Here is a 19,068-nt window from a genome sequence, read left to right as displayed (position 1 = left end):
AGACAAGACTCCCAATCGCGATAGCCGGAAACTTAATCCAAGATTTTGAGGACTTACATCCTTGAGTATCGAATTCACCGTAAAAAAAACAAAAAAAGAAGAAAACCTAACCTATCCTTTTGGGAGATGACGTCGGACTACGGTCATCTCCCGGAGGGATAGGTTAGGTTTGTTGGACAAGCCGCGTAGAACTGTCGGCTAGTGTCGGCTGAGGGGCCGTAGGCCCCGAGGTCGAAGAGCTCGAAAGTGTGCGAAAAGGACTAACTCGAACTGTAGACGATCAGTGTGCTCGTGGATCAACATCTGCCTCTGTTGAAGGAATATATGGCCGACTTGTCGGATTGCCTGTTAATTAAACACGCGATAGACTTAACAGGGAGAAAGCAACGTGACTCCTGATCATCGCGCATTCGCCGGAAAAAAGTATGAAAACTTTTTTATTTTTTGCCTCCGGTTCAAAAGTGGGGTATCATTGAACTCATCTCGGTCCCTTGAGTTCAAATATATACTTAAAGTCCCGAAATTCCATAGGATGCAATCTATAGTATCCCCGAAATTTCAGCATCCATTAATTAGACTAGTGTTTTTCTATTGGTGGTCTGGGGACTGGTGCCTGCCACGAAAATTTTCTGCTGATCGTTGAGAAATTAGCAGTGACTATATTCAATGTCGCTTTTTGGAAGACAATTTTAAATATTTTACACGTTTAAATTACAAAAAAATTGTATATAAACCAAAACTGTAGTAAATTATCGGGTTATAGCTTTAATATACATTTGGACATAGTTTGAATCCAGATTTCTTTTTATATGAACAATTTGCTAGAAAACCAATTGGTTCTAGTAGTTCATATGGTAGTCTAATTATTGCAGTTTTCCATAAATTACAGTTTTTGAATCCATAATTATTTTAGAACGTCTGTTTCGGTTTTTCTATTTATATATGTTCAACAGGTAAAATCTTTTATCATTGACATTGTGAGTCATGGTCCAAAAATGCATATGTAGACATATATTTAACATACTACAATACACTTTTTTTTCAGCATTTATTAATAGACTTGAAACCATTAGAAATTAGCATCCATTAATACACTTGAAACAAATATCTTTTTCATTTTTCTTAATATTTGTTTTATTTGTTATTTCAACGAATCTTCATAATTCGTTTTTATACACTCGATTATTTTTAAAAATATTCTCATTTTCTCATTATTTCATGAAACAATGCAATTTTAATAATTACATTTTAACAATAATAACAAAATTTGTCGTCTTTTTCAAACCAGAAATTGTCACAATTCAAGCGAATGGTTAGTGTCATTACTAAAATTCTTTCAACTTGAAAAGATCTTTCGTATTCTTAAATTATGCTTGTTCGAATAATGAAAAATAAAAAATTTCACAAATATTGTTAAGCCTAAACAATTTCTGTCTATCTGGATATTCTAACACAAAAATATAAATATATGTACAGTAATTATATTGATGTATTTGTTTATAAGGACGTCGCTTCAAGTGACAAAAACGTCAACATTAAATGCAACGTTTGCGAAATGAATTTTCAACCGAAGTGCAATTCGATGAACATCTGAAGGATAATTCGAAATGCGGAAAGTTGACTTGTAACGTGTGTCGGAAACAGTTTAAATGGATCTCCAATTTGAATGTTCACAAGTTAATACATTCAAATGAAAAGAAATTTGAATGCGACGAATGTGATTATTCTACCAGATATATAACACATTTGAAGAGACACAAGAATAAACACTCAAAAAAAGAACTTTTTAAATGTAGCTATTGTAATTATTCAACTTTATGGAAAGACAGTTTATACAATCACATTTTGAAAACACATTCGAAAGAATCGAATTTCACTGAAAAAGTAAGTATTTAGGAAATTTTTTCAAGGTAATTTATATCTAGAATCGCAGAAATAAATAACTGTTAAAATAACTATCCAAAATTTGAAATTAATATTATATTATTATAACAATTTACTTTAGCAAGTGTTCAGATTATTCTTGTTTGTCAGATATTTTTTTAGTTTTCCGTTAATTTAGAAACAATCATTAAAATTCTATCGCTTGCAAATTAATTTTTTACTGATGTTTGTATAAATGAATGCATATTAATTACAAAATTAATGCTTTAAATTTTTTTTGAAATTTTCCGTGTACTAACATATATAGTACAAATAAGAAAAAAACTGATTTTATCTGACTCCATCGGTTTTAAGATAAGAGTTTGTTCGAAGTAATTTTTATGTTTTACATTATTTTATTGTTATAAAAACGTTTTTCATTTTATATGAAATTAGTACAGTTTTCAAAATAATTTGTTGGGTTAGGTTCCACAGAGATATCAAAATTTGGAAAAATATCGATGCAAATTTTGCCCGAAACTTTGTGCATTTCCATCTGTATTAAAAGTTCACGAGAGAAGTCATACGGGGGAAAAACCTTTCCAGTGTGATTATTGCTTTAAAAGATTTACAGAACAACGTTATTTAAATAATCACAAGCGAAGGTTTCATTTAACACAAGAAAAACAACCTTCGTTTCAGGTAAATAAAAATGTAATATATTTTAATCATTTAATATATAATAGTTCATCAATATGTTATGGTTTACGACAGCAACATACACAAGGGTGTAGAAAGTACTGTAATTGTAGATGTGTTTATTTCGTAACAATCTTCTTCAATCTATTCTATTATAATAACTTTGTGCTTGACATTAATGTACATTTTTACAATATACAACTGATTTGTCATATTTCCGTTTAGTTCTCAATATTTTAGGGTAGTTAAGATTTATATAGGTATTTAACTAGATATTTGACATCGAGAAACTCGAAACGGTGTTTATCGATGTACTTCGCTTGGGCGAGCAGTATGAGCTCTGATATGTCACAAAGAAAAGAATATAAGTGATTTCTTGTTGAAAAAAGAAGAATATATAATGAAAAGTAAAGATAAAAAAGAGAAGTGTAATTTAGAAATTAATGTAAACGAAAAACAAAAAATAAAAGAATAATAAAATAAAATCAGTTGGCACGTAAGTGGGACAATTCTTGCATAAATTAGAGTAGCTCGTTAAAAGCAGCCGCAACTGAGATTTTGTCCAATCTCCACTGATGGAAGTGTGCGTCTTGTACAACGGCGGGGTGTTGTTTGACACGAGTAAAAAAATTGTATTTGAAATACTTACATACAAGTTAAAAATTTCCGATGGGACAACAGAAAGGAGTTGTGCTGGTTTGATCCGGAGCAGTGTCAGTAACTGGTATGCAGTTCCCGGTGTGACCCACTATGTTCCAATATGCTGACCCACTGTTGTAAATCCGAATTGCCCGAGTGAAATACAAAATTGCTTTGTCTTCACCGACAGTTAGACCTGCGCCACATTAGTGCTGTTATCTCCAAGTCGTGTAAGCAAAGTGATACTTAAGGGTACGCCAGGTTTCCCTAATATAATATAATATATCACATTATGGGGCGACAACTTATAATTATTTTCGCTTAGGGGTACGTGTTCAAAAAGTTTGGAAATCACTGAATTAGTATATACGTAGAGTTGACATATATTCGGAAGATCCCTAAAATATATCAAGAATTGTTAAATTCCTTTTCTGCTAGTGTTTCATATAAGCGAAAAATTGTTTCAATTAAACGTTCAAATTAATTATTTCTGTTATTAGAGCTTGGTAACGTGGCGTTTTCTAGTGGGAATGAATGATGTTACTTTTTTATAATTCATATAACTTTTCTGTAGTTCAACCGAAATTCAGTAAACTCTGGAGAAATATCAAGAAACTCAATATTTCAGAAAACAGCACCAAAAAATGACGAAATGGTTTTTTGTTATTATGCGTGAAATTGGAGAAAGTCTACACTTTCGTTTTTTGAACATATCTTTTTTCAGAGTGGATTTTATTTTATAAAAAGTTTTTTGCACGAAGGCAGCGTCACATTGAGCATTTTCACACCAACTTCACAAAAATTTAAAGTGGGAATTATTTTGGAAAACTCAGACAAGAAAGTGAAATTGATACCCAGTAGCTTTTGCTTCGCCTAGTCAATTATTTTTTGTTAAATAATTTCTATTAGGTGATTGCAATTTCCCTTCTATGGTTACACGGAGATTGCCCTTATTCCAAAAATATTTATTGTTTTGCTAATCATTTGAATAAACTAATCACGTACTAAGAGCTTATGTGTCATTGCTTTAGTGAAATTCTGCTATTAAGACTTTTTTTGATATAAAAAGCAACACAAAAAGTTGTACAGGAAATTGCATAATTAACAATATTTTTGAATTGTTCAGCAAATTGGAAAAGAAGCTATGTCAATGACTTTTGAAATCTCTGAACAAACTCTTAAGCACTCTTCTGACATGTCGGCCTCACAATCAATGCAAGAAAAGCATCTTAACGGAAACGAAAATGACATAACTTCGCAATCTTCTGAACCATTATGGCAATGTCTTCAATGTCGCTTCACTGCAAACTCCAAGGAAGAATGCTGTCTACATAAACAGACACATATTGATGAAGCCCCATCTACATCGATGGTATTTATTTATTGTTTTCTGTTTAAAATTCACTGTTGCTTGAAAATATTCAGTTTAACGTTTGAAAGTATAAATTTTTAATTATGTTGGATATTACAGTATTTTATTTAGGAACTACCGTAACATTTAGTTCTGTATTCATAATTGTTTAAAACCAAAGACAAAAGTTAATTTTGTTTAAATACACATTTGAAAGACAAAATTTAAATATATTGTTCGTATAATAGAATTTTTCACAATTTTTAGAAAAATCTTCGAAGTTGGTAAATTAATTTTGTTATTGAAAACATGTCGAGGTTCTAATAATGAACGGCAAAATTAATTTTATTTGCTTTGAACATTGATTGACATATTCATTCCTAAGTATAAAATTAATAATTTATTAAAGGATATTCATCATTGCAGGAAACGGTAGAAACAGACCCAGAAGTGTTGAGAGCAGCCGAAATTCTTGTCGACATTAGAAAGAAAACATTAGAAATGATAAAAAATGAAAAGAAATGTGCTGATCCCGATACATTGCCAAATTCACAATAACCTGCATATATTTAATATTGATTGTTATATAATTCATTTTTTTCAAAATTGCAAAGATGAGATTTTCAAACTAGAATATTTTTATGCGAAATTCATACGATTGTCTTCTAAATTCTAATCTTTGAACAATTAAATTTTTTAATGTCTGCAATATTTTGACAAAAGTTTTTCGTGAGTGGAGACAATTTATTAAAATATAAATTTCATGTTTCTTGGAAATTTATTCAACATTAAAATACTTTTACTTATTAAAGAATATTTTCAATCGTGATAATTTCTTTGAGTTTAATCGTAATAATTTGCATATTATCTTATTAATTGTGCTAGATGATGCATTGTATAATATTCTTATGTCATTAAAACGTTAATATACGTGAATTTGCTGAATGCATTATTTCTATTTAATCTTGAATTTGTTTTGTAATTTGTGTTTTACTACGGAAATGGATAAAGGTGAGAAAGGAGACATCGATAATAAATTTTTTTTTTTAAAGTTCGTCTTGTTTTCACATCTAGAAGAAAAAACGTATAAATGTTTTATGATGCTGTCGTTGAAAAATGTAAACAAGAATGAAATTTTACAATTTTTCCGCTTAATGTTCGTAATGTTCCCACAAGAAACAGATCCAAAAGTGTTGAGGGCAGCCGAAATTATTGTAAACGTGAAAAACAGAAATTAAAGATAATAAAGAAAGAAAAGGAATCTTCTGATCCCCATTTTCTTATCAGTTTTTTTTTCAAAAGGCCTGTGAATTAATAAAGTAGTAGTAGACGAGATAAGTTTAAATTAAGATAAGGACACAAGGGCATATTAACTAAACCTTACATATAGTGTTTGAAAGCGTGATCGGCCTCCAGTTATTGATGTCGTTATGATCGCCTTTCTTGAAGAGCAGCACAGTGTGGGATTCTTGCCATGAAGCAGGGGTATGTTTAGTGTGCTGACAGGCGTTACAGTTTATAATGCTAAATATGTTATACATAATAAAAAATATAATGTTATATTCAACGGTTTGTGTAATCCTTACAAAGATTTATTAACATATATATATATTTAATACTTATTTTGTTTTAAAGGAAAATAAGTAATTAAAAATATAATTAATAAATATATAACAACATATTAATTAAACAATTTATAATTTGTATCGTTTCGTATTAAATTATTATTGTATATGTCAAAAATATAATATAACTAGCAGGTAGGCCCGGCGTTGCTCGGACAAAAGTAACGGTAGCGAAGATTAAGATTATTACGTTATAGTTAACCTTACCCGTTTTCACAGAATGCAAGAAATGGGTCCCCTGTTTGCAGACTAATTACAGAATTTTTAGATGGGTCTAAAAATATGTTCGATTTTTCGCAAAGACGAAAAAAGACCGCGTCTGCGTCTTGCACGTCGCTTTCTCTTAACAATTTCATTGTTACGTAACACTTCCATTGTTACTTAACACTTTTATTGTTGATGGAAGTGTTAAGACTTAATCCTGTCCCTCTACCCCGTGGGGAGAAATTTCGAAAAATCCCTTTTTAGTGTGCGTTCTCGTGATATACCCTAACTGTGTACCAAATTTCAACTTTCAACTCCTAACCGTTTGGGCTCTGCACTGATTATTATTATTATTATTATTATCAACTCGTCTTGATTATATATATACTAGCAGATAGGCCCAGCGTTGCTCGGGCAAAAGTAATGATAGCGAAGATTAAGATTATTACGTTATAGTCACAAAAGAAAAAGAGTAATTTCATCAGCAAACTAAATATTTCTAATGAAAGGTCGAATTTGAAAATCGAATATTGTAATATTGTTCGATTTTCACGACGTGTTCTGATTATATCGTTCGATTTTCATTGAATGTTCTAAAGAAGAAAAGTGGAGAAAAACCGAATCAATCTGTTTAAATTTGAAAATCAAATATGTTCTAACATATTACTTTTTTTTTTCTCCAGCGCCTGTGAATCTTCCACGTCGCTTTCTCTTGTTCTCCATTGTTACTTAACCCTTCTATTGATACTTAACACTTCCGTTGTTGATGGAAGTGTTAAGCCTTAATCCCGTCCCTGTCTCCGTGGGGAGAAATTTCGAAAAATCCCTTCTTAGTGTGCGTTTTTGTGACGTACCGTAACTATGTACCAAATTTCAACTTTCAACTCTTAACCGTTTGGGCTCTTAACATTTCCATTGTTACGTAACACTTCCATTGTTAACACTTCCATTATTGACACTTCCATTATTACTTCACACTTTCATTGTTGCTTCACACTTCCATTGTTACTTAACACTTCCATTGTTGATGGAAGTGTTAAGACTTAATCCTGTCCCTCTCCCCCGTGGGGAGGAATTTCGAAAAATCCCTTCTTAGTGTGCGTTCTCTTAACATACCCTAACTGCGTACCAAATTTCAACTTTCAACTCCTAACCGTTTAGGCACGTCTCGATAATGTATATAGAAACTTTAATCCTGTCCTTCTCCCCCGTAGATAAGAATTTCGAAAAATCCCTTCTTAGTGTGCGTTTTCGTGACGTACCCTAACTGTGTACCAAATTTCAACTTACAACTCCTAACCGTTTGGGCGCTGCGCTGATTATTATTATTATTATTACTATTATTATTATTATCAACTCTTCTCGATTATATATATAGATAGATTATCTTATTCAAAATAAATATATCATCATATATTTGTTTAGTTTTATTCTGAATTATATAATTTATATTACTTGTTAACATAATGTATAAATATTTATGCATAATAACATCTAAACATATAATTTTCAAAATATAAATATACTGTATATTTTAGAAATTTTATACAGATATCAAATATGGTATATATTCAATGTACTGTACAGTACATCAATCAATTTTAAAACATTGTTTTTTGTTGTGTAAACTGTAAAAATTTAAAATTGAGTTATATAATCGCTTGGTATAAACATTCGGTTTGTATTCTACGTGTATACTCTATTGTATACAATACAGGCAAATTTTATTCGAACCACTGATGTATAGAATCTCGTAATTCACTTCGTCCATGCATCGATTGAATTTATAGGTAGTATGATGACTTTTTTATTTTTCGTTTCTGGTCCAAGAGTAGGAAAAGTAACCAAAAGCAGGGGAAAAAGTATGTAGCAAATTTACGTTTTAAAAATGTTTTAGTTTTAAAAAAGTTTAAATATAGGCGCGTTTAGGTTATTGTCGATGGTCGCCATTTTGTATACCTAGGCTCACATTAACCAAAAACTCTTACTTCAAGTACAAAAAAAAGAGCTTTTTCTTCAGTGATCGTCGCTCTCTTCTCTCCGTGCTTCCGCTTGCCGCTAGCTTGTGTTTTTTCTACACCGAACATTAACTTGTCATCGCCCCGGGGCTCCACCACCGCAAGACAAAAGAAAACACCTGAAGATATCTAACGGACTGGAGTGTGACCTAATGACCTTGTCAATCATATGTAAGCATGATCTTCAAAAAATAAATGGTTTCTTTGTAAAACACTTGTTTTTTCTGCCTCCTCAAAACCGCCACCCGCATACGTATAGACCTTAGCCATCCCGACGATTGGTAATAACCCCCCCATTTCGGCAAACTTACAGACAAAACATTATGGTCTTAATATACATGTAGAATAGATACATATAGTATAGGCATAGTTAATATAATATTATATTGCTTTTGTAGGCATTTTTATGCATGATATACATCTAAAAAGATAAACAAAGACCGTTTTTGGAGTCGGGAACAGATTAAAAGTCCATTTACACAGAACAGTGACGTGTCGCCACAGTGACCGTTTGGTGACAGTGACGTCGACCACGGCACAGTGATGAGTATTTACACACAACAGTGACGTGATCGTGCTGTCAGTGAGTGGTCATAAACTTTTATGAGACTGAATACGCTATGATAGCTATATGTTTGGATGCAGAAGAAAAAGAAATGCAATAAAGAAAGCGCTGCAAGTGGGTACATCAAGCATGGACAAAAATATCAACAGAATGGGATTTTCATACTCTATAAAAAACTGAGATGACGAATCTACATTTTTTGGATACAGTGAAACCTCGCTTAACGAGCCTAATTCGTTCTAGAGTCTTACTCGTAATGCGAAACCCTCGTTAAGCGAAACAATTTGTCCGATAAAAATTAATGTAAAATACGATAATGCGTTCCACGCCGAAAAAATTCTCAAATGTTTTATGTATAACTTTTTTTAAAAAAAATTGTACAATATACACTGTTAAGGACCGTGAATCATCATCATCTTTTTTTCTAGCGCGGAATGAACCATCCTGGAATGAGAATTCGCTTTGCAGAAACAGGACAAAAAGAAAAAAAAAAGAATCACAGCTAATAAACACTCTGATAAACACTCCAAACGATATGCAAATTCTTGAGTTATGTAAATGCTATAATTAAATATTAGAAATTAATTAATTTGACTAAAGGTAGGCAGTTATGTTTTCATCTCGTATTAAATTTAATAATTATAAATAGTCAATTTTTAATTCAGACATTTCTAAAATTTAATTTGAAATCAGTCATTAAGTTTAATGACCCAAGAATATGGCATATCGTTTGGCGTGTTTATTACATAACGGGCTACGGTGTTGATGTTTATAAGTAATATGTGTGAACACAAGTTTGAAAAAATATGTGATCAAAAGCGAAACTGTGATGCTAGCGAAAGGAATGCTAAACGCAGACTGTGGCCGCATGCACACAATTCGGGACTATCCCTGTCCTGATCACACGTTTTGCGAAATATCGCTCATTAAACGAAATTTTTACAAATTGTTTTGCTCGTTATGCAAACTACTCGTTGTGAGAGGTGCTCGTTAAGCGAAGTTCCACTGTATTTTCGAATGTTCAACATGCATTTCATATTTAATTAAACAAAACAGAGCAATATTCATTTTGTATCCAATGTCCATGTATTTCGAATGAGATAAATCAAATAGAACAGAATGTTGATGCACGATTTCAATTAAATGTTCGTCAAAAAATTGGAAAACAAAATTTACTGTCAGTGAAAACATCGTTCCTGTCAAGTGTACTTTCACGGTACAGTCACACCACTTCCACTGCACAGCATTGTGACTGACGAATCTGGACTCGGTGGTTTAAAACTAGGTCAACGATTTCGCTCTGGCAAAAAATCACAGCACTGCGCGAACACGTCACTGTAAATAGACCCTAATCCGTTTTATATTGTTTCTTATGGGAAAATTTGTCTCTGTTTAAAAACAAGTCGGTTTTTTAACGACTTTTAGGAACGAATTAATGTTTCACTACATTTGAAACAAGTTTCTTTTCATCTTCCTTCATATTTTGTTTATACAAATATTTGATAATTTGTTTTTTTTTCGATTCGATTTCGCAAATAATATTTATATTGTTGTGTCTTCGATAAATACAATGAACATTATTTCATTAAACAATGCAATGTTAATAATTACATTTTAACAACAATCACAAAATTTGTCTTCTTTTTAAAACCAAAAATTGTCACAACTCAAGCGAATGGTAAGTGTCATTACTGAAATTATTTGAACTTGAAAAGACCTTTCGCATTCTAGAATTGTTTCTTTCAATGATGGAAAATACAAAATTTCATAACCATTGTTAAACCTAAACAATCTCTATCGATATGCATTTTCTAACAAAACAATATAAATAATATATGTAATTATATTGATGTATTTGTTTATAAGGAGGTCGCTTCAAGTGAGCAAAACGGCACCATTAAATGCAAGGTTTGCAAAAATGAATTTTCAAACGAAGTGCAGTTCGATGAACATCTGAAGGAGAATCCGAAGTGCGAAAAGTTGACTTGTGACGTGTGTCGGAAACAGTTTAAATGGACCTCCAATTCGAATGTTCACAAGTTAATACATTCAAATAAACAGAAATTTAAATGCGACGAATGTGATTATTTTACCGGAAATGGATCAAATTTTAAAAGACACAAAAATAAACACTCAAAAAAACGACATTTTAAATGTAGCTATTGTGAATATTCAACTTTATGGAAAGACAATTTAGACAGTCATATTTTACTAAAACATTCGAAAGAATCGAATTTCACTGGAAAAGTAAGTATATATTAAGACATTTTTTAAGGGAATTCAATCTGCATTTGTACAAACAACTAACACTTGAAACGACTATGAAGAATTTCTAGTTAATGTCATTTTATTATTATAATTTACTTTTTTAATGTTAAGATTATTCGTGTTTTTCAGACATTTTTATCGCGTTTTCTTTAATTCAGAGGCAACAATTAAATAGTTCTATTTCTTCGATTCTAATTCTTGTACTAATGTGTGCATACTTAAATGTATATTAATTTAATTATGATTTTTGATATTATATAAGACTTTAAAATTTTATATAAAATTAGTAGTTTTTACGATATCATTTTGGCTTAGCTTTCCATCGAGATACCTGGATTTGGAGAAATATCGATGCAAATTTTGCCCGAAATTTTGTTCTACACCATCTGCATTAAAACGTCACGAAAGAAGTCATACGGGGGAAAAACCGTTCCAGTGTGATTACTGCTTGAAAAAATTCGATCGACAGTATATTTTAAAACAGCACAAGCAAATATTTCATTCATCAGATGAAAGAGGATCTTCGTCTGAGGTAAATAAAAGTATATTTAAATAGATACAATATCCTAGTTTAAAATAAACAATAAGTTAAAAATATGTTATAGTTTTCTATTGTAACATATACGAGAGTCTACGTATAGAGAATCTTCTAATTGTAAATGTGTTGATTTCGTAACAGTCTTTGTGAAGTATTTTCTATTATAATAACCTTGACATGCTATGACACGAATATAGTTTTTCACAATATTCATTGATTGGTATGATTCACATTTATTTACAAATATTTTCACAGTATTAAAAATTCATAAAGCGATTTAATTATTTTTGTGTGATGTTACAATTTCTTTTCTTATGTTACACGGACAATTATGTAGGAATGTCCCGAAACCACGAAATTATCGATACTTAAAGCCCGTATCGGCATCGAGTAACGAAACTGGAATTCTTGCCGGCTGTCGCTGTTCAGTCTGTCGCGTCTAGGGATTGCAATCCAGCAGTGTTTTCAATCCAGCTTGATTTTTGCTGGATTGAAATCATTCCAGCTGGATCCAGCGTGGATCCAGCGTGGATGTATTTTTGGTGCAATAAAGTGTTATCTGTGTATCTATCTATCCTGCAATTTATGTTTTTTTTAATGAAATAAAACATTTTTAAAAAATACTTAAGAAGCTTTTATTATTCAGACTGGTCACTATAAATCAGTAAAACTTCTTACACATTTAGGTAGTAAACTTAACATTGGTTCGGTTTAACACTTGAGATAGAGATAATTAACTTTAAATGTTTAGTTAGATTATAATTATAATGTAATCTTTAAGTTAAATAATAGCAATGGTAATTCTACTGATTAATTTATATTAATATATTATAATAATGTAAGGACGGATAATCAGTGGCTAAGTGGCTATCAGTCTTACCAGTTTTCATATATAGGCTCTACATATTAGTCTGTAGTTATTTATAAGTATATAAAATTGTGTACTGGAAGTAGAATAAGTTAAATAAACTAAACCTTTATCAATCCAGCAAAATTTAATAAAATAATAACGTTTTCAATCGTTTTTAACGATTTTCCTCGGTTACAAAAAAATAGAACATTAAATATAGAGCATAAAATGAGTTCGGAATAAATATAAAAATTAACGGAAAACGCCCAAACAAACAAAATGTACATAAATAAACAAAATAAATACCGGAAAAAATATATACAGGGTGTTTTTTTTAAACTGGCGGTACTCAGAAACGTCTGTAGAGCAATCTAACAGCCGGACTGTCGCCAAATTTGGGAGAGTGACTAAGGATGACATAGAAAAGAGATTACGCGATGAAAAAAGTAGTACCGAAATTCTCCGGGTAGTTCATTTCAAACATCGCTGATGGTCCAAGTTGATTCAGAAACGAAAGTATTGCATAATATTTAACTATCTATTTATCTACGTATATAAATAGAAATCGAAACTCTGCGCATGCATAGATTTTGGAAATAAAATTTCACGCAATACATTTATTTATTTTTGGTCATAACCGAAAAAAGTGTAAATTTCATTTCATTTTCTGATTCGGCTGCAAAATTCGTTTTCGTGCACAACTTACGTGTCCGTGAAAAATGTAACGATACCATATCCGATACTCAAGGAAAAGTATCGCTATCAGCAGTATCGAGACGTCCTTAATTTATCATACTCAAATAATTTTTATGCTATTCATCGACATTCTATCATTATCATAGTAGTTCTGCTATTAATTCTCAATTAAATGTAAAAAGCATAATAAAATGGTATGAAAGGAATTGCATAATTAACAATATATTTCAATTGTTTAGCAAATTGCAGGAGAAGGTACATCAAAAACTATTAAAATGTCAAAACAGAGTGACATGCACTCTTCTGCTGGGATCTCGGCAGCGAGTTCAATGCAAGAGGAACATCTTAAAAGAAACCAGAAAGATAATCCTTTGCAATTTTCTGAGAAATTATTACAATGTCATCAATGTCGCTTCACCACATACTCCGAGCAAGAATGGTTTCTACATAAAGAAACACACGTTGATGAAGCCCCTTGCATATCAAAGGTATTTAATTGTTGTATCGTGTTTAAAAGTTTTAGTACTTTCTAAATAAATATTCAGTTCAAGTTAGGAAAAGACAACTTTTTAAATTATAGTATAGGAAAGTAAGTTTGTAGTTTATGAAATCGAGTTTCTCACAATTTTTTTTAATATAATACATTATGATATACTTATTTTATATTTACTAAACAACTGATGAAACCAGGTTAAAAAGGTAGAGCTCGCCAGAAACATCGATATCAAAAACACTTTTGAATGTTGTGGCATATAAATAGTGGAGGCAGTTTTGACAGTAAGACTCAACATGAGAGTAAAGTTCACATTACATAGACTTCAACTACAGAATGATTTGGAGGATGATTTATTATCATGATGACTATTTCCTCCAAACCTTTTTGTAGTTGTTGTCTATGCAATGTGATCTTTATTCATATGTTAAATTTAACCGTCAAATCTGCATCTACTATTCTTATGCCAGAAGTTTCAAAAACTTCCTCTATTTAGATGTTTCTGTCGAGCTCTATATTTTCGTCCTAGTTTTAACTGTGTTTTTAATGAGATTTCAAGTATTGTTCAGTTGTCAGTTGTTCATTTGTATTTATAAGAAAATAGTTTTTATGATAACTCATATGACATTCATAACTCTTGGTATATTCATGTGACAGTCAGGTGGTAGTGTGCAGATTTTTCTGTGTCCCAGGTAATAAGTGTGAAAAATCTGGTGCAGATCGAGCAAAGGGGATTAAAAGCTAATAAAGAGTGTAAAATCAGGAGTATGCAGGTTTTCGTAGTAGTCTATATTTTCGCCGAAGTTCCAGAGAATAAATATGAAAACTTTACTTCAGATCGGATAAAGGATATAGAAATTAAGAAGAGGAAAAATCAGGGAAGGACGTGTGTCCGAATTTACGCAGTAGTCTATATTTCGCTCAGTGTCTTCGAAAATAAATATAATATAAAGTACGTAGTATAATAAATAGCTAAGAACAGAGAGACGTGAACATTCTGTCATCTATATACAGTAGTAGACAAAGAAACTCAATATGTAGATTTGGAAAAATTCGGAGGATCAAATTTCTCACAATTCCGATATTATTTCTTGTTATGTATAGGCACATAAAAACTACAAAATATAAAAGTGAAACATTACTTTATAAATATTGTATTTTTAAATCATTAAGTTTGTATTAATAGATTAAACGTAATCACAAAACGTGTTAAGTATTAACGCAAAAGGTGACATTCCTCAGTGTTTTCAACACCTACGTTTCTCTCCTCAACACTTTTCTCTTCTGAATTCGATTTCCCCTTCCCTTTTCGTAAACTCGCCACATTATTATTTACTGGTTAAGTTTTGCAAGTGCAGAGACAAAACAGGAAGTGTATTGGCTTGTAATTATCCAATAAAACATTGAAAATTTCCTTGAATCTGATTTGTTAAGTGGTGTTAGTCACACCTTCTTCTACTTGCTTAATTGGGCATTTTTATTGGTCAAACCCTGCATTCAGCTATTGGCCGTGAATCGTTACCGAACTATATCAGAATCGCGAATCATAGATAACAAATAAATCTAAGCAACCAATCTGCCAGCAATACACATTAATGACAAGTAACAGTTATAATAACGATAACGTTTAATTGTGCAATGTTTTTATCACTTCTTAGAAAACCACACAGATTAGAAATGACTATTTACATTTATTAAACTAACAATAAAATAAAAATTGTCGTCTTGATATTGACAGTAAAGGAACATCGCAGATGGAAGAAAGAGGGTCAGTATCTCGTCCACATGCCGACTCTGCCCACGACCTCATTCAGTCGTGAGGGCATACTTGCGACAAGTTTGTCACATAGTTTGTCCCCACGAAGGTCCTCCCAGCAACCTATGACAAGTTCCCAGAGTGCGCTGGGAGTTGCCGTCTGAATGAGGCCGTCAGAGAGGCGAGCCCAAACATGCCCTATGGGGTTTAGATCTGCCCCTCTCCCCGGCCATCCCATGTCTATAATGTCTGGATGATCTTCAATCCATGTTTTAACAACTCCGGCGGTGTGTACCGGGGAACGGTCGTGGACGAAATAGAAGGGATGTTCTCCATAGACGGCCCTCACCGTCGTCAACAATACCTCTTCAAGTATTTCTATATATTGGCAGGCGGTGAGGTTACCGTCTATACGGAACAACTCCCCGGGACCTGCGGCAGTCATCCATCCCCAAACGGCTGTAAACAGAAAACGTCAATAAATTTGTGATTTATGAAATGAACATGCCGATATGTTGTCATCTTCAAAGAGTTAAGGACATAAATACACGAAAACACTAAATTTAAAAACTCACCTAAAGAGAAGAGACCACTTTTTTGGGTGCGCCACACGTATTCTGTGTTATGGCGTGTGCCTGGTGGTCGGCGCACCCACTTGATTTCACAGGAATCCGACGAGAAATCTTTTTCATCGGTTAACCAATCCGTTGCCATGGGATGACCAATCCGTTATTGTCCAGTTTTTATATTGTTGGGCGAACTCAAGACGGTCGAATTAGTTGCCGATAGTTAAGGACTGTTTCTGGGCTGCCCTTCTTCCAAATAAGTTCGCTTCTCGCAACCTATTAATGAAATATATATATATTAACCTATGTATATAATTCGTCTCTGTAATCCAAAAGGTTTTTTGGTAGACGGTCTCACAGCAAAACGTTAAGTTAGGAACTCTCTTTTATTCTTTAAAAAATGACATATGCATTTTGGGTTGGTATATTCATCCAACCTCTCCTCAGTGCTAATTTTTAAAAGACAAAAAAAGGAGGAAAGGAGGTATAATACCCAATACATGACACAAATACAAACAAGATGTCACACTTACTTATTCTTACAGTAAAAGTTGCGTATGGGCTACCACTACATCAACACACCGAACATTTTCTTTCCATTTAAAATGCACTTGAAGTGTTTGCATAACTTCACTTCTAAAAACCATTGTACATTATGACTATTTCTATAAACAACCAGTATATACAATAACCAATACAATACATACCTCTAAAATGTCAATAGCATGTGAACAATCAATTCAACAAGTGATAACCTGAATACCACCTTTCAATCAATCGCAACAATATCACCATTCCACCACTATATAGCGCCCTCTATCACTTTATACCATCTAGAATCTATTTGCATTCCATCAGAAATATTTATTAAATTATTTTGGCTTTACTTAATTTCTAAATGTTCTTTAAATTTACGTTTATATATATCTCTTTCATGATGTAGGATTTTAATATTATTGCGATTAATTTTACATTCATTAATTTCCGTGTGTTCATACCAAGGTGAATTTTTATACCTCAACCTGATAGCCGCTTCATGTTCCTTTATTTGTATATTTAATCTCCTACCCGTTTCTCCTATGTAACTACATAGATTCATACAGTTACACTCTATTTTATATACAATACCTGTTCTATTTAACACATCTATATTATTGAGATTGTTGCGATTAATATGAAAGGTGGTATTCAGGGTATCACTTGTTGATTTGATTGTTCACATGCTATTGACATTTTAGAGGTATGTATTGTATTGGTTATTGTATATACTGGTTGTTTATAGAAATAGTCATAATGTACAATGGTTTTTAGAAGTGAAGTTATGCAAACACTTCAAGTGCATTTTAAATGGAAAGAAAATGTTCGGTGTGTTGATGTAGTGGTAGCCCATACGCAACTTTTACTGTAAGAATAAGTAAGTGTGACATCTTGTTTGTATTTGTGTCGTATATTGGGTATTATACCTCCTTTCCTCATTTTTTTGTCTTTTAAAAATTAGCACTGAGGAGAGGTTGGATGAATATACCAACCCAAAATGCATATGTCATTTTTTAAAGAATAAAAGAGAGTTCCTAACTTAACGTTTTGCTGTGAGACCGTCTACCAAAAAACCTTTTGGATTACAGAGACGAATTATATACATAGTAACATACAGCAGTCCAGATACAGAGTATATATTAACCTGTTTCTTACATTTCTGTATACGCAAGAACACGTTAATAAAGTTGTATTTCTGGCGGTTCATTATATCGATAGAAATATATTTCGAATGATGTTTGAGTATTATATTACAAATATTACATACCTTCTTTTTACTGTATCTGTTGATACATCTAAATTCAATTCTTTTCGCAAAGTTGCCGCAGACTTAAACGGGTTGTCTTTGCTGCAAGACTGCAGTTGCGCGTCCTGTTCTTCTGTCGTGCTGCATTTACGGCCTTTTGCCTTGCCCGGGGACAGGGAACCAGTGTCCCGGTACAACTTCACAATTCGCTGAACAGAACGAGTTGATATTTGGAACATTTCTGCAATTTCATCAGAAGGTGTTCCTTCGTTGTTGTGACGTATTATTAGTGAACGTATATCCGGAGTTATTGCTTTCGGCATAGTAATGTCCAAAATAACACCCAGTCGGTTGAACAAAACACAAAGGTTATATTTACAAGACAAATATACAAAATAATACAAAATAACGTTACAACTCATTACGCACAGAACACTAATCCAAGTGACCACCGACTATCATCCGTACAGGTTTCGTCAGAAAAACACCTTACGATCTTCAGTTACAGACTGCGAATTAGCAACACCTCTGAGTCAAGAAAGTTCGTAATAGACCACTGGAGTTCACTTTCACCAGATTTCCGTCACGTCCACAGAGAGAGATGGTTAGAACTTCGATAGAGAAGATCCCATCCTTTCCCGCCTGAAACTACGTCTTAAATAGTGGCCGGCGTTCGAATCCTCCACCAATCCGCTTCGCTATTTCAGCAACGTCCGGCCAACGGCCATTCTCCGCCAGCCAAACGTATGTCGATCGTTGATTCAAACCGCAACGGTTTTTCTAACGGCCGTTTCTAACGGTTCTTCCCTGACGAAAGTTCGTTATCTTGCGAACAGGGCGGGAATCGCTCGCCTAGGCGATTCTCTACCCTACAGGCATCGTGCCTCGATTAATCCAGCAGGTCATCACGTGCTTTATATACTCTTGCTCCCCATGGCAATTCAATTTAATTCCATGCTAACAGACATAAACAATATAGACAAAAATCTGCCATTAATTTTTATGTCTTTTTTTTAATGTGTTGACCTCTAATATTCTGATATATGCAAAACAGTAGGGAAATGACCGTTTGAATTCGCATTTCCCTACTGTTTTGCATATACCAGAATATATTTTATTCTGAATATTTTTGCCGAAATTCCAGAGAATAAATA

General features: G+C 32.6%; 1 protein-coding gene across 1 annotated transcript in view; it reads left to right on the top strand.

Moving 5' to 3' along the window:
- The first annotated feature begins 1,266 nt into the window (after positions 1-1,266).
- LOC136971449 (uncharacterized) overlaps positions 1,267-19,068 on the top strand; it is a 42,216-nt gene continuing 24,414 nt past the window's right edge. The window contains exons 1-2 of the mRNA XM_067265905.1: positions 1,267-1,312; positions 13,556-13,804. Coding sequence (XP_067122006.1) covers positions 1,310-1,312; positions 13,556-13,804 — 252 coding nt within the window. The 5' untranslated portion in view covers positions 1,267-1,309. The remainder of the gene's footprint in view (positions 1,313-13,555; positions 13,805-19,068) is intronic.

This window comes from Centruroides vittatus, unplaced genomic scaffold (genome assembly GCF_030686945.1).
Source record: "Centruroides vittatus isolate TY-2023 unplaced genomic scaffold, ASM3068694v2 contig_2544, whole genome shotgun sequence".
NCBI classification, from domain to species: Eukaryota; Metazoa; Arthropoda; class Arachnida; order Scorpiones; family Buthidae; genus Centruroides; species Centruroides vittatus.
This window is presented reverse-complemented; position numbering and strand designations above follow the sequence as displayed.